At 54.2% G+C, this 15,012-nt stretch overlaps 3 protein-coding genes across 3 annotated transcripts; 2 read left to right on the top strand and 1 right to left on the bottom strand.

Moving 5' to 3' along the window:
* Positions 1-837: 837 nt before the first annotated feature.
* ACO1O0_007620 (fungal chitosanase of glycosyl hydrolase group 75-domain-containing protein) lies at positions 838-1,756 on the top strand (the record flags this gene model as incomplete). The annotated part of the gene is made up of 3 exons (XM_083196988.1): positions 838-1,000; positions 1,066-1,397; positions 1,475-1,756. 3 exons carry the CDS (start codon positions 838-840, stop codon positions 1,754-1,756), a joined length of 777 nt encoding a protein of 258 aa, XP_083048196.1.
* A 1,300-nt stretch (positions 1,757-3,056) lies between these two features.
* Positions 3,057-7,360, bottom strand: ACO1O0_007619 (uncharacterized protein; the record flags this gene model as incomplete). The annotated part of the gene is made up of 9 exons (XM_083196987.1): positions 3,057-3,398; positions 3,498-3,611; positions 3,683-3,851; positions 3,958-4,046; positions 4,210-6,148; positions 6,223-6,280; positions 6,347-6,909; positions 6,973-7,117; positions 7,195-7,360. The coding sequence occupies 9 exons, from the start codon at positions 7,358-7,360 to the stop codon at positions 3,057-3,059; spliced, it is 3,585 nt and encodes a 1,194-aa protein (XP_083048195.1).
* A 923-nt stretch (positions 7,361-8,283) lies between these two features.
* ACO1O0_007618 (uncharacterized protein) lies at positions 8,284-12,532 on the top strand (the record flags this gene model as incomplete). Its single annotated transcript, XM_083196986.1, has 5 exons — positions 8,284-8,349; positions 8,382-9,083; positions 9,144-10,404; positions 10,468-11,550; positions 11,625-12,532. 5 exons carry the CDS (start codon positions 8,284-8,286, stop codon positions 12,530-12,532), a joined length of 4,020 nt encoding a protein of 1,339 aa, XP_083048194.1.
* Positions 12,533-15,012: the final 2,480 nt, after the last annotated feature.

The following is a 15,012-nucleotide window of genomic DNA, read 5'->3' as shown; positions in this document are numbered from 1 at the left end:
CGTTAGAAAGGTGGATTCGCTAGACATCTGGATAGTGGACACTGGACAGTGGCGGTGGTGATTAATAGTGGCCCTGTCTTCCGAATACAGGGCAGGTAGTAATACCAGCCAATCTATGCGACGGCATGGGCCAGTGTAGCCCTGGCTACCTTGATGAGCTCATGCGGTAGGGTTTCTCAGGCCATTGGGAGCCAATTATGGAAGTATAGTGCCCTGTCAGGTTTGGCGTCTTTATGTATCGACGTTTCGGGATGAGGCAAGTTGGAAACCCCCGACCTCGGGGCTGCCGTGTTTGATGTTTCCTAGGGTTTGGGTCTGGCAGTGAGTCTGACAGGCCGACACATGGAAATAAACTGTTTGGATTAGTACTGACTGTGAAACCGGATGCGCACGTGTATGCAGGCACACATGGTGGCGCTGGGCGACCCTGGGGGCCCCTGGGGGAGGCAGCCAGGATCATACGAGGGAGATGGAGATGCAGTAATAACTCAATACGATATGCCAGGGCCCCAGACTGGGGGATTGATCATATGAGACAGAGCCCACACATTGAATGTGGCGGGTCCTGGCAACTCCTGGCAACTCCTGACTCGCCCGACTCGCCCGGATCAGATCTTGTCCCTTTCTGACCCGCAATGAAACGCATCACCGCAAGGCGCGTGCCGAAACCCGGCCATGCGCAAATCGATCTTCCCATCTCCAATTGAATGGAGCCGCTAGGAAAGACGTCGCCATGTCCATTTAAGACGACGGGACTCCCTTCATCTTCAGTCGAGATCCGATCAACACGCCACTAAATAACTTCCATCACTCAAAACACCACATACTACCGACACCATGGTCTCCAGCAAGCTCGCCCCTGGCCTGGCCCTCGTGGCCCTGGCCGCTGCCCGCGACATCCCCGCCGGCGTCAAGACCGTCTACGACGCCATCGTCAACAAGGGCGAGTGCGCCAATGTCCTGGCCGACGGCTTCCTGAGCATCGATGACGGCGACGACAGTGAGCATTGACCCTTGATTCACCGCGCGCACAGCGACTGTCCGACGGAACTAACGCGATCGCAGGCTACGGCTACTGCGGCGACCTCATGGACAAGTACGGCATCATGTACATCCAGGGCACCGGCGGCAACCTCGCCAACATGGACATTGACTGCGACGGCATCCCCGACGGGCCCGGAGACGACGGCCGCTGCGGCAGCTCCGACGACACCCAGTACGAGACTGCCTTCAAGGAGGACGTCCAGGAGTTCGGCATCGAGGACCTCAACTCCTTCGTCCACGACTACGTCGTCTTTGGCAACTATGGTGAGGCCGACGGCTACATCACCTACGACCCTGAGCAGGATGGCGTCAGGCCCCTGAGCGTCATGGCCGTCGTGTGCGGCGACAAGCTGGTAAGCAATCAATCCTCGACGCCAACGGGGCGAATGATAAATGTGCTTTGGATGGATGCTGACAACAAAATCCCCAGGTCTACGGTATCTGGGGTGACACCAACGGCGACGACGGCAACCCCCTCGTCGGCGAGGCCTCCATCTCGCTCGCCTCCCGCTGCTTCGGCAAGGAGGACATCAACGGCGACAGCGGCTACGACGGCCAGGACGTCCTGTACATTGCCTTCACCGGCGACGATGCCGCCCCCGGTGCCGAGCTCGACTGGGAGGCCGAGACCTCCGATGCCTTCCAGGAGAGCCTCCAGGCTTATGGCGATGCCCTCATTGCCCGCTTCGAGAACGGCGCTTCCAAGCTGTAAAGCACTACCCAGCATCCGGAATAGGCGGATCGGTATATATGTAGATCAGATAATGGACATAGCATAGCATGATTTTTGAGAATCTAGCTTATAATATTTTCCCGCACACTATCCCGTTGATGTCGCAGTGATTGAAATGGAACGTGAGCCTTGGTCGCGTCTAGAGTAGCCTAATCGCATAATCAGGTGCAACTATTACCTAGCAGACGCAAGACTTGAGCGAAAGGGTGTTTTGAATTTGTCTTTCCTGCCGAGAAGCCTATAGAACAAAACTGTTTATTTCTCAGCTACAAAAAGTCTCGATATGATAATGCTCACTCGCAGAGCCGTATCCCTGGTGGACTACAACAACAGGTTCAGGCACAACCGCAATCCTTACTATAGTAGGTCTGGCCATTTCTCTCGCATTTGCTAACAAATGTTAGTCCCGGTATTTAAATCATCGTTATAAAGACTTTAAACTCACATAGAGAAGGGAATATCGGCATTGACAAGCCAAAACATGCCGTCGGACTCAATCTCAAAGTACTGCGTCTTCCGCCTCATGACGCTCTCGAGCTCGGCCTCGGTCATGAGCCTCTTAGACACTCGTGCTTCGTGCGGAAGAAAGTCCAGGCCATCTCTGGCTAGGTACGAAGCGACTATTCCTGGCATTGTGCAGGGTGTTGCTGCGTAGTGAGGTCTGTTGAAAAATTTGTTGTGTTATAGACGGGTCTGGTCGTGATGGCGATGCTTAGGGAATTTCTACGGCGACACTCTATTTATTCTTTAGACCCGTCACTGACTTGGCTCTGTTTTGAAAGTTGTGGAATTGATTCACTACAGTGACTGAAAGCTATCCGTAGTTTTTAATCGTCATCTCATATGCAAGGAGATCGTCATAGCCGCCACCCACACAGCCGGGTGCGTCGCCGTGGCTCACTGCATTTAGGTGCTCTGACAAGCTAGAGATTCTGTTGCTGGGGATCATTCCTCAATTCCCTAGCTCACATCTACGTCGAGGGCATGCCAATTATTGTGTAAGTCATGGGTAGCCCAAAGCTACATGTACTTAGAGTAAGCATTGATATTCCTACCTAGCTACCTCATAACTTTTATCTCTAATTGCATACCTAAAGTCCTCCGTTTCTTCTTAAGCTCAATAAAGTGAAGATAGTTTAACCTTTTTATATTACTTATCCAAGGTAGTTTTATATATGCCATATTTAGTATAACAAGTCTGAGATATAACATTTATTGAATGGCTTTATACATTAGTAAGGTAAACACGCTGCCATGCAAAAGCGAGCCTCTAATCGCCCTAATTAGGCAGGTCATCATAGTTAAACTCGAGATCCTCAGCATGCCGTAGCAGAGTGCTCATGACGGCCAGGAACTGGATAACATCCTCGTCATTGTCATCGCGCCAGTCGTTGCGGGCGTTGGTGACCCAGTCGCGCACCCAGCGCTGGGTGTAGCGGATCGTCTCCTGCAGCTGGTCGCGGAAAAACTCATCCCAGGCTGACACTACGTAGTCGGTGTAACCCGTTCGCCTGTAGTGGAACTCCTGTAGTAGGCGCAACTCGTCGCGAATGTCGAAGTTGATGGCTAGAATGCGGTTCCAGACGACGGGGTCGCGCATGTAGTTGATTGTCACGATGGCCTGCCATGTGTAAGTGAAATGGTTTGATTATTTATGGCAATGATAATGAATGTGGGGGAGATGACCAGGGGAGGTTCGTGAATGCCAGGGATATCTTACGTTTCGGATGTTTCGTACAAAGTTGCCGTTGCGGAAGTTGCGCAGTTCTCGCGACATGGCGTCCTCGGTCATCCAGGGGTTTAGCCAGTTAGCAGTGTTATCTTGTCTCCAAAGCTGTTGGAGACAACCCCATACGTCAGCCTCAAACCTCTTTGATTGTTATTCCGAGACACGATGTAACTTACAGCCGTCTTGAGGAGGTTCATACCGCCCTGGGTGAACACTGCATGCCGCGTGTTGGCCCTGCTACCGAAAGCATTGAATAGTCTCCTTAGCGGTTGCAGCAGGTTGACGCCGCCGATGGCCAGGGGCGGGTTGGGCATTTGGCCCAAAAGCGATTCTATAAGGGATAAACTGGATTGGGGGGTCCTCATCGAGGAGCCTGAAGGCAAGGTGCCATGGGAGTAGTGGGTGAAGAATCGAGGTAGGGTGTTCTGTTCAACCTCATGTTCGTCTATACTTTGGATCAGTCTGTTTCTTAGGCGGGAAGATGGTTACACCGTGGAACTCACAGTGAAGACCTGGTTTGCCCGCCGTCCAGGTCGAAATCTGTGGATCGATTTCAAAGCACCGGTCTCGGGGGTACAGATACACATTGTTCCAGACAGGGTGATTGGCATACCAGAAGCTGTGTGAGGAAGGATAGTACTGCATCAAGGCAAGGATACGTTAGTCTTGGCTGCATCTTAGTGAACTCGACCGCCTCACTTACCTCTTCACTCTCGACATCGACCACTGTGCCATTGCGCAACCTGATCTTGTACGGCCGTCCTTCACCTGGGCTGGCCATGATGGAGGCCATACCATCGTCTTTATCATCCTCCATTTTTCCCTGCAAAGAAATCGACGAACTGCCGTAGTTGTCATCAGGCACGCTATCCTCAGACTCGCACCAGTCACCGCCGTTGGGGCAGCAGGCGTCCGAGTCGCACTCGCAGTCGTCTGTATCACTGCCTCCAACCCAATCGTTGAAGTCGCCCATATGGCAAGTAATGAGGTACGCCAGCTGGTCGTAGCCGTAGCGAATCAGGGCTTGGGTGTCCGAGATCCAGTTCTTGAGCTTGGACCACTCGAGGTTCGGGAACTTGACAGGCACCAGGTCGTCCCAGATCTCAATCTCTCGGAGGGTCGCCCGCCCGAGGATCAGCGCGTAGACCACCGTCTTGATCTCGTCCTGCTCGAAGTTGCCGAAGCTGCCCTTCTGGCGCCGCGTCAAGGATGTGGCCTTCTCAGAAGACGAGCTAGGCTCGGAGGAGTTGAGATCCCTAGAAGCCAGGGAATACCACGCCCAGCCGCCGCCGTCCTCGGAGCAGACAGGGTTATCCAAGAACGAGCTGATGGCATCGGAGAGCACCTCATTCTGTGATGTATCTCGCTTCTCAATGGTCTGGTGTTTAGGGATGCAGCACCTGGCTCTGGCGCCACGCGCACACTCAAAGTTGCCGTCCTTGTTCCAGTATGCGTCCATGGCAACGCGCACTCTGTCACTGGGACACCCGCTGCGACAGTATTTGTCGTCGTCCTTGCCAGGACCGAGATTGTCGTACCACTGGCAATCATCCCACTTCTTGTTGTCTTCCTGGTCGCAGCAAAGCTTGCGCTCCTGGATCTTGACGGTGCCGTCTCCGTACGGATGGTTCCAAATCTCAACGTTGCAGACAGCGTTGCCGCTACCACTGGGGGATCGAGCGACCTCTTCCTGGCTGCTGCTGCAGGACCCGAGCATACACATGGGCGACTCGGTCCAGCCGCACTGGTCGTAGAGCTCCATGCTCTTCTTTCCCGTGGTGCAGCATGCGGCCTGGTACTTGCTGTTATTGCAATGCGTCTTGAGAGAGCCCACCTCCAGGGTGCCGTCTGGACATTTCGGGTCGCATTTGCCGTTGTTGTGCTGGTACCAGCCGCAAGTGGGAGGGTCCTCGGCTGGGCAGCACAGCTCGTGCACGCCCTCGGAGCAGTGCGATCCATCGACCATGTACTCGCTGTCACGAGCCTCCTTGTCCTTGCGCATCATGCGCACCCACCCTGACGGACACGACTGGCCGCAGTTTGTCCACTTGCACTGCGGGTGCTTCGTGGTGACACTGACCATGCCGTCATCCTCGGGCAGCTCGAAGAACATGCCCGGGAGCGCCGTGAACTTGCGCGCGGCAGCTCTGCCGATAGCCCTGGAGTACTTGCCATCGGGGACATCCTGTGAGACGGCCCAGACCATGATACCGCTCAGGCATTGCTCGCGGGCAAAGTCGGCTTTCATCTTGAAGGTGTCTTCGTCATCGTAGGCAACCCACTGGTTAGTGTCGAATGTCAAGATCTTTACCGCAGCCTCCTTATCAAGGGTAGGTTTGCTGCCTGTCCTGTTCATCACGTCCACGATCTCAGACTGGATCATGACACTAACTTCATTGCTGCAGGGCTGGCGAGGGGCACCGGACTCATACGTGCAGCCCGGAGCGAGACAGTTGGGGCTGGTGGCGGTGAAGGCCCGGCCATAAAAGCCGGTGCCTAAGACGACCTTGTCGGGGTCAATGTTGTTTCTCCATAGGAGGTCCATTGCCTGCTTGATCTCTGTCAGGTTGGTGTGTGCGTTGAGATATGGGCCGACCCATTCATTGCCCTTGTCCCATGTTCCATGGAGATCGTAGCTCATGCTGAAATATCATTAGCAGGCATTCCAACTACTGGAAGAAACGGTATGAACCCGCATTGATGCAAGGATACGTACATGTTGAAGAAGTCGACGTGCTTCTCAAGGTTGACAATGTCAAAGTGCTTCAGGTACCCTATCCGGCTCGTCATCAGAATAATGTCCACGTCCAAAAGTCGACTAGAGTATTCGAATCACTTACACATGGATGCCGGCAGCGTCAATGTCACCTCGTCTCTTCCGCCAGTTGATTTAAGCGCCTTCTTGAGGTTAGCGAGGAACTTGGGGAAGTTCTTAAAATCCTCGTCGCGGCCGCTACGGTCCTCAGCAACTGGATACTCCCAGTCGAGGTCGACGCCGTCAAAGTCGTACGTAGACATCATACTAATTAGCGACTTGAAGAAGGCCTTCTGGGCCGTCTCGGACCGTGCAATGTCGGAGAAGGTTGTGGCCGTTGGGCCGGGGTCATTGAAAGTCCAGCCGCCGATGGCAATCAGGATCTTGAGGTCCGGATCGCGCTCCTTCAGCGACGTCAGGCGTCGGTACAGCTGCGTGTCCGCACTCGAAGCTGGGCGGACTTCAAAGGTGCTGGGGTCAATGGTGGCGAAGGCGAAGTTCAGGTGCGTGTAGACACCAGTTGGGATCTGCTCCGGCAGGAAGGCGTTGCAAGGACGGCGGGCTGCCCAACCCTCATAGTAGCCAACGACACGTTGAAGTGAATGGTCGTTGCACTTGGGTCGTTCAACCTTCTTATTGCCACAGAACCTTTGATACGTTTAGCTGTATTTCTATACACATAAGAATCATGGCAAGAGGGCTTAAACACACTCTTCAGTCCAGCCACAGAATCCATGCTTCGAACAGCAGACGTTCAGGGGGCATTTGGACTTCTCGACAAACTCGGAACCGAAGCCGCCGGGGTCGCACTCCGCGAGCCGGTCACAGTTGTTAAGGCACACATCCTCGTGGCAGTCTGGAAAGTGTCAGCGTGCGTCTGCCCACTCAGCTTTAAGGTTGTGAGGATTTCCTCCACATGGAGTACAAACGTACAGTCTTTGCCATAGCCGCAAAAGCCAAACTTGGAGCAACAACCAGCCTTGCAAGGGATGGACTCGCTGCACTCTGGGCTCTGGGAGAGGACAAAGGTAGCGAAGAATAGGAGTAGAGAGAGCGTGAGTAGGCCGTGGCGCCGAAAGGCACTTGCCAAAGCCTTCATTATGCGACAAGTTGGAGACCAGGAGACTGACGAAGAAAAGAGAGAGAAGGAGTGGAAAGAGATTGGCACAACTGCGAGGCGTGCAAGTGAATCTCAAGGACACGCTTGCCAGGCCATGGCGAGAATAAGAGAAAGGGACACAGAGCCATGAGTCTATTATCATGTCCTCCAGGCCGCTCCATCATGTCGCCCGTTTCCATCCGTCCTCATACTCTTGGCAAATGGATACGCAGCCTTGGCCTGCCGATGTGAATTTGAATCGTATGTTTCCCCAAACAATAGCTCCATGCGTGTAAGCCTTGTGTGCCGCAGGGGCAGGGCTCGGCGATTGGACCGGTTCATATTATGCTTGTCCCACCCCCACCTTCACCCACAAGGGTAATAACGGCTGTACCCGAAGCGACTATTGACAGTAGTAGTTTTTCACATGTGCGGTTCTTCTGCCCAGAATACAAGTGTGGGGATGATAGGGGAGAAAGAAGAACGACGAGGCCAAGATGCAGGAGAAGAGAGAAAAATGAATCCATCTTGGCACTGCACAGGCGGTAATTACATGTTGTCCGGCTGACCTTTTTCAAGGGATATGTTGCATTCGCGTTCGGTCTCGACCTGATAAGCGGACCTGGGGCTCATTGATGCTTCCGAGAGTTCATCGTAAGATGCCACCTCGTGACGAGCCCCTTCGTCCTGTCTTATACTCGCTCTCGGAGCCGCTTCTTGCCTCGACAAGTCCCCCGTCCAGACCCAACTGTACAAGTGGACGTTTCATTCTTTTCATCTCCTTCATTCTTCATTGCCCATGCGTCTCGTCTCGTCTTCCGGGGCGTATGGCGTCCTGGCGTCCTTCCTTCTCCTTATCTTTCTTGCCCATGCCACACTCACGGTAGCTTCTGCCACCCACGGCCACGGGAGCAGGGTCCATAATGGTCACGGTCACGGCCACGGCCACGGCAGCAGAGCCCGTAGTGGAAATGAACGCCGAGCAAATAGTACCAGCTCCGACGCCCAAGAACTCGTCAAGAAGGCCCTCAAAGTCCTTGCCGTGGTGAACCGTGACCGCATCGAGAACCCAGTCTTCAACGAGAACAAGTTCGAGGACCCGGAGGAAGAGTACAAGCCAGCCCCGCTGCTTGACTACGATGTCGAGCCCAAGTCCATTGCCACCGCGTCCCGCATGCGAGGCGATGGAAGCTCGGTGCAAGACAGCCAGAACAGGACCCTTGGCAGCTACCGCATCCCCAAGGAGCTCGCCGAGGCCGCCGCATCCATAGCCGAGTCCACCCCTCAGATCCCCGAGGGTGACCACGAGGAGGTCGCGGCCCGGATCCGCAAGAAGTACTCCCCCAGCTTTCTCAACGACACAAACACCCCCAGCGAGCTGCAGGCTCCTGAGGGCCGGCTATCCGCCTTTGCTGGAGATGACGGAGGCCACGAGAAGCGCGCCTCGGGATATTGGCTCATTGACGACCAAGAGTTCCCCGGCCAGAGCCCTTTCTCGCCGGCGGGCTACAAGGTCTGGCGTAACGTCAAGGACTTTGGCGCCAAGGGCGATGGTAAGACAGATGACACCGTGGCCATTAACAAGGCTATATCGGACGGGGCTCGTTGTGGAGAGGAGTGCAAGACGAGCACCATTGCCCCAGCCGTCGTCTATTTCCCCCCGGGCACCTACCTCGTTAGCGGTTCTATCATCCAATACTACAATACGCAGTTCCTTGGTGATGTAAGTGCTGTCCCAGCTATCAAATTCACGCGGCCTCTTCATGTTGCTAACTTTATCAAGCCAATCAACGTCCCTACCATTCTGGCCGCGTCCAGCTTCGTTGGTCTCGGCGTCTTTACTTCTAACAAGTATATTGACGATAATGTCGGCTGGTACCTTAACACGGCCAATTTCCTCCGTAGCATCAAGAACTTCAAGATTGACATTCGCCTCACCGACCCGTACGCCTACGTGTGCGCTATCCACTGGCAGGTCGCGCAGGCGTCGTCGCTGGAGAATATCGAGTTCTACATGCAGTATAACTCGGATATGCCATATAGCACGCAGCAGGGCATCTACATGGAAAACGGCTCAGGCGGCTTCCTGGCAGACTTGACCTTTGTCGGTGGTAATTTCGGCGCCTACTTTGGTAACCAGCAGTTTACCACCAGCCACCTCGTCTTTGTGAACTCCAAGACCGCCGTCCAAGTCCACTGGGATTGGGCATGGACAATGCAGGACTTCGTCATCGAGGGCTGCGAGAATGGTCTTGTTGTCACCGGTGGCGCTGGTGGTGACCATAGCACGGGGCAGAGCCTAGGCTCTCTTATCCTCATGGACACCATCATCGCCAACACCCCCAACGGCATCATCACCTCCCTGCACGCCGAGAACTCGACCTCGTTCCTGCTTCAGAACGTCGGCTTTTTCAACGTCCAGACGGCCGTCACCGACAGCATCGCCAAAAAGACACTGCTCGCCGGTGGCAACGAGGTCTACGTCGACAGTTGGGGATTCGGCCGCATCACCAACAAGAACGGCACCAGCGACTTTGTCAACGGCGTCGAGATCCCAGCCATGAACCGTACTGAGGAGCTTACGGGCGTTCAGTACGACAAGATGAAGCCCAACCTCTTCACGCGCCGGAGGCCCAAGTATTACGATGTCCCTTCCAACAAGGTCATGAACGTCCGCGCTCTCGGTGCAAAGGGCGACGGTAAGACCGATGATACGGCTGTTCTCAACTCTATCCTATCAGGTGCTGCCAATACCTCGTCTGTCGTCTACTTCCCCTTCGGTGTATATGTTGTCAAGGACACACTACGCGTACCTATGGGCTCTCGCATCATCGGCCAGGCCTGGTCGCAAATCATGGGCACGGGCGTCAACTTCCAGGATGAGTCTAAGCCGCGCGCCGTCGTCCAGGTTGGCCTCCCAGGCGATAGGCCAGGCATCATCGAGATCCAGGACATGATGTTCACCGTCTCCGGTCCGACGGCTGGGGCGGTGCTGATGGAGTGGAACGCCCAAGAGTCCAGCAAGGGATCTGTGGGAATGTGGGGTGAGTATTTTGATGTCATTATCTTGTCATTCTGAGGAACGATATGATACTAACGTCGTGTAGATTCGCACTTTCGCGTAGGTGGAGCTATCGGATCCAACCTGCAAAAGGAGACGTGCGCAAAGAACAGCGGCCAGATCAACCCCAAATGCAAAGCAGGCTCCATGCTCATGCACCTCAAGCCCGAATCAACTGCATATATCGAGAATTCTTGGCTATGGGTTTCCGATCACGATCTGGACAAGTCAGATCGGCCCCAAATTGACATCTATGTCGGCAGAGGCATGCTTATCCAGAGCAAGAGGGCGTGGCTCTGGGGCACCTCGTCGGAGCATTGTGCTCTATACCAGTACCAGGTGTCTGACGCGACCAATATCTTCATGGGCATGATCCAGACCGAGTCGCCATACTACCAGCCAGTCCCCGTGGCGCCCCAGCCCTTCCGCCCGGGCATCTTTCCCGACGATCCCACGTTTAGCGATTGCAAGTCTGATGACAAGCGCTGTTACTCATCATGGGCTCTGCGTATCGTCGACTCCAAGGCCGTCTATGTCTTGGGGGCGGGTCTGTACTCGTGGTTCAGCGACTATAGCCAGGACTGCCTCAAGACCAACGACTGCCAGCGCCGTGGGGTTGAGATCCAGCAGAGCTCCGACCTGTGGGTTTACAATTTGTGCACCAAGGCCATCCTTGAGATGGTCACCCCTACCGGGGGCATCGCTACACTCGCCAAGAACAACATCAATGGCTTTCTATCCTCCGTCCTTGCCTGGCTCGAGGGCTCCGAGGACACATCTGGCGAACGTGTCTTCCCCGGCTTTCACGTGTACACCCTCGACGGCCTCCGCAACCAGATTCTGCCAGATCCGTGTAAGACGGCTCTCAGTGCCAAGATTCTGTGCGACTACTGGGTCCAATCCTTCAACGAACCAGCGTACCACGGCAGCCTGGGCAACGACAGCTTGACTGACTCCATCTGCGCCAAAGGCTGCGGCGAGTCACTGAGCAGCTGGTTCAACAACGTCGATACCAACTGCAAGGGCTACGATGTCTCTGGAAGCATTCCTACGCTATATGGAGGGCGAATGTGGGCTGGCTATAACGAGACGTGCCTCAAGGATGCTACGACTGGCAAGTATTGTAACGGTACGTGTTCCCCATCGCCCCTGTCTCCTTTCTTCACCAAGGAGTTTTCTCTCCCATTGTCTCCTATGATACAGGAATTGACGAGACTGCAGACATCATTGCCGAATTTACCACAGTTAGCTCCATCAAAGACATGCCCAAGGCCGAAATGTGCTCCGATTGCTACGTCAATCGCCTGGCCATGATGCAGAATACCTCATACGCTGTGTACGACAAGAACTACAAGACCAACCTAGAGCTGGTGTACGAGACGTGCGGCAAGACGGGTAACACGGATCTTCCGCCACCCATCGTCACCACACCCGAGCAGTCCACAATGTGCGTCTCGGACAACTGGCACACGGTAGGGGCCCAGGGGGAGACGTGCGAGGACATTGCCTTCCTGAACAATGTCTCGACCGTGTCGCTCTACACCGTGAACCCGCAGATCTTCGACTGCAGCGGCATCGAATCCGGCACCAAGGTGTGCCTGCCCCTCTCCTGCGGCAAGCTCATCTCCTACACCAGCAACGACACCTGCGCGGGCCTCGAGGCCGAGCACGACCTGACGTCCGGCGACATCCGGCGCTTCAACCCCTGGGTGTACTTTGACTGCAGCAACCTGGCCGGCGCGTCCAGCTTCTTCGGCAACATCCTGTGCGCCGCGCCCCAGAATGGGCTGTACACACACCACGGGCCCGGCAGCGGCGGTGACACCACCACGCCCCATCCGGGCGCTGGATACACATTCAATCCTGTCGAGCCGCCGGCGAACTCGACCGTCGCCGAGGGGACCACGAGGAAATGCGGCACGTGGCACGTGGCGCAGGAGGGCGACTCATGTGTCAGCGTCTGCCTCTCGTCTGAGATCGATATTGCCCTGCTTCTTGAGGTGAACCCGTCGCTTGGCACTGAGTATGGTCAGTGCACGTCGAGCTTGGTGGAGGGGAACGCGTACTGTACAGGGCCCAACTATGGGTGGGACGGGAAAGATGAGCTGTAGAAATAAGCCAGGGGGTTGCGAGGGACTTGTGTGTGTTCATGAACAAGTATGTACAGAAAAGAATAATTTTCAGGGGCGAGACTCCTACATCAACTCCCTGTGCCAGTCCCCAGGGTAGCCCCAGACGTTCTGAACTCCATCCTCCTCATCCTCCCATCCCATCTCCTCGAGCATCATGTCCGGGTCAGAGGGAGAAAACCACACAGGCCACAGGTAGTCCGTGATGCCCACCCGCAGCCACCACCTGCGGGTGCCTCCCTGCCCATCCGATTTCATTTTGTGCGTGATAATCTTGACACAACACTCGCCCTCATCCTCGTCAGAAGCGACGTAGCCACGTCGGGGGTTGGGATCTTCCGGGAGCGCGAGGATGTTGTCGATGGTCTCCTCGTCGAACATCAGGCAGTACATAAACCTGGCATTCGGGGATGGGTAGGCAGTTGTCGGGGCCCGGCGATGCTGCCTAATCCAGGCATCGAACACGTTCCCCACCTCTTCCTCACTCGCGTCAGCCAGGGTCTGCTCGTCCTGCACCACCTCACTGTAGTAGCGACTCCAAAGCTCCTCATTCGGGCGGCTGTCAAAGGGCTCACCCACCCGCGCACGGCCACGCTCGTTGGTCTGAGCCCAATACTTTGCGTAGACGGCCAGGCGCTCGACGGCCCTTGCGACGGCCTCGTCGGAGCCGGGCGTGTAGACGGTGCGGAAGATGGTGTAGCCCCAGGAGTAGGCGTAGTCGTGGCTCCCGTCGTGTTGTGCGAGGTGCTGCAACGCGAGGCGCGGCAGGCGTTTAGGTTCGTCGTCCCTGGGGAAGCGGGGCTCAGGGGAGGCGATTGCCATGTCAATTGGAGGGAATTGGGTCATGATTCTTGGCTCGTCTGAAAGAAGCTTAAGTATCTGTGTAGCTAAGAGAATGGGAGTGAGAGGTGGTTGTAGTGGGAAAAAAAGGAAGCGAAGGAAAGCGAAGGAAAAGGAGGGGAGGAGGTCTGAAGTAACAAGCATGTGAGTGAGTGCCACGACTGTCTAGACCCCTGTTACCAAAAGCGTAATAGTGCTAGTATTCGTACATTAGAAAATCACTAGTCGCACGTAAAGCCCCAATTTTCTCCCCACTTCCCTAGCGCTCTTTGTACTCGGAATAGATTATAGTAACGACTAACGAGCAGAGAACCAAACCGTACCTATGTTTCAGCAGCCGAGATTGGTAGCGCTTTTCTAACACAGCCCCTAACTCGAGATCGTACTAATATCTTCAAGTGTAATACGGCGGCGGAAGAAATAGCATTAAAGTAAGGCTAAAAGGCGGCGGTCGCAATCGGAGGTAGCGTAGGCTGCGTAGCACAAGCAGCTATCGCGAAAAGCTTCATTTTGTCATAATCTAGGTATACATTCTCTTACGCACTTTATCTTTGGGGCCGATACAAAAGAGTACGTGAGCACTGTGAGTCAAATATACGAACAGTGATTTTCTAATGTACGAATAATCCCTCCCATGTCCAAAAACATCAAGTCTTTGTATAGCTCACTAGCACGGCCTTCGCCTTCACTTAATTCCATTCTTCATTGTGCACAAGGGAGCATGCCATGTCCCTTGAAGTCCGCCCAGCTCTAAGGCAATGGCTGTTAGATCATCGATCTTCCCATAGTCGAGCTACGTGTCCATATTGAAGGGATTATGACCCCTAAATTGATGGAAGCTTACAACGCAGTGGCCAAAAATTAAAGCTTGAATGGACCGGGAAGGCATATGCCAGTCTAGAACAGCTCGATGCGTCGTACCATTGACATCCTTGTAGAGAACTTTCTCTTCTTCGAGGCCTAACACGGCGGAATTGAAGTGTTGATAAAGAAGGGGATTTATAGGCTCAGGAACCAGCATACAGTCAGTATAATCAAGGCCACGATTGGTATGAGTTCAAGGTAGCAATTAAGTACAAGCTTGAGATAGTGGGGGCAAAGCACTTAAGTTGATTCCATAGTTCAGAGAGCATGCTATTTATTTCCCCTGATTAGTTTACTAAGGACCTGTTTAGTTTACTAAGGAGATAGCGGACTTCCTTACTCGCATGTTTCATTAACAACTTGACTCTCTCAAATCAAACCAAACTCCAACACCCCTTATCGTTATCTGTATTCTAATTTCTTTGAAAACATCCTAATACTCTTACTGCGTCTGGGGCATGCTTATCTTTTGATAATTGCACCTCGATGATAGATGCTAAGTGGGATGGTAGGAACTGTGACCCACCTAGAATGCTAGCGGTTCGTAATGTGCTCTTGACCTGACGTCCCTGTATACCAGCATTAGCTTAACATGGTTCTTATCGATAAGGTTTGTTTCCAGAAGATCTAGTTTCAAGCTTACATTCATGGTCAACAAGCCAAGTGCCTGAAACATTTCAGACGTTCAAGGTGAGCCTTCATCGATACCACAGTTTAGGCGGATGCACGTGCGACCAGCCACTCCCAACCGCTGGAGC

Source organism: Amphichorda felina, assembly GCF_050947745.1.
Source record: "Amphichorda felina strain 45539 chromosome Unknown scaffold_7, whole genome shotgun sequence".
NCBI lineage: Eukaryota > Fungi > Ascomycota > Sordariomycetes > Hypocreales > Bionectriaceae > Amphichorda > Amphichorda felina.
The sequence above is the reverse complement of the archived record's forward strand: the minus strand, read 5'-3'. Positions and strand labels throughout refer to the sequence as shown.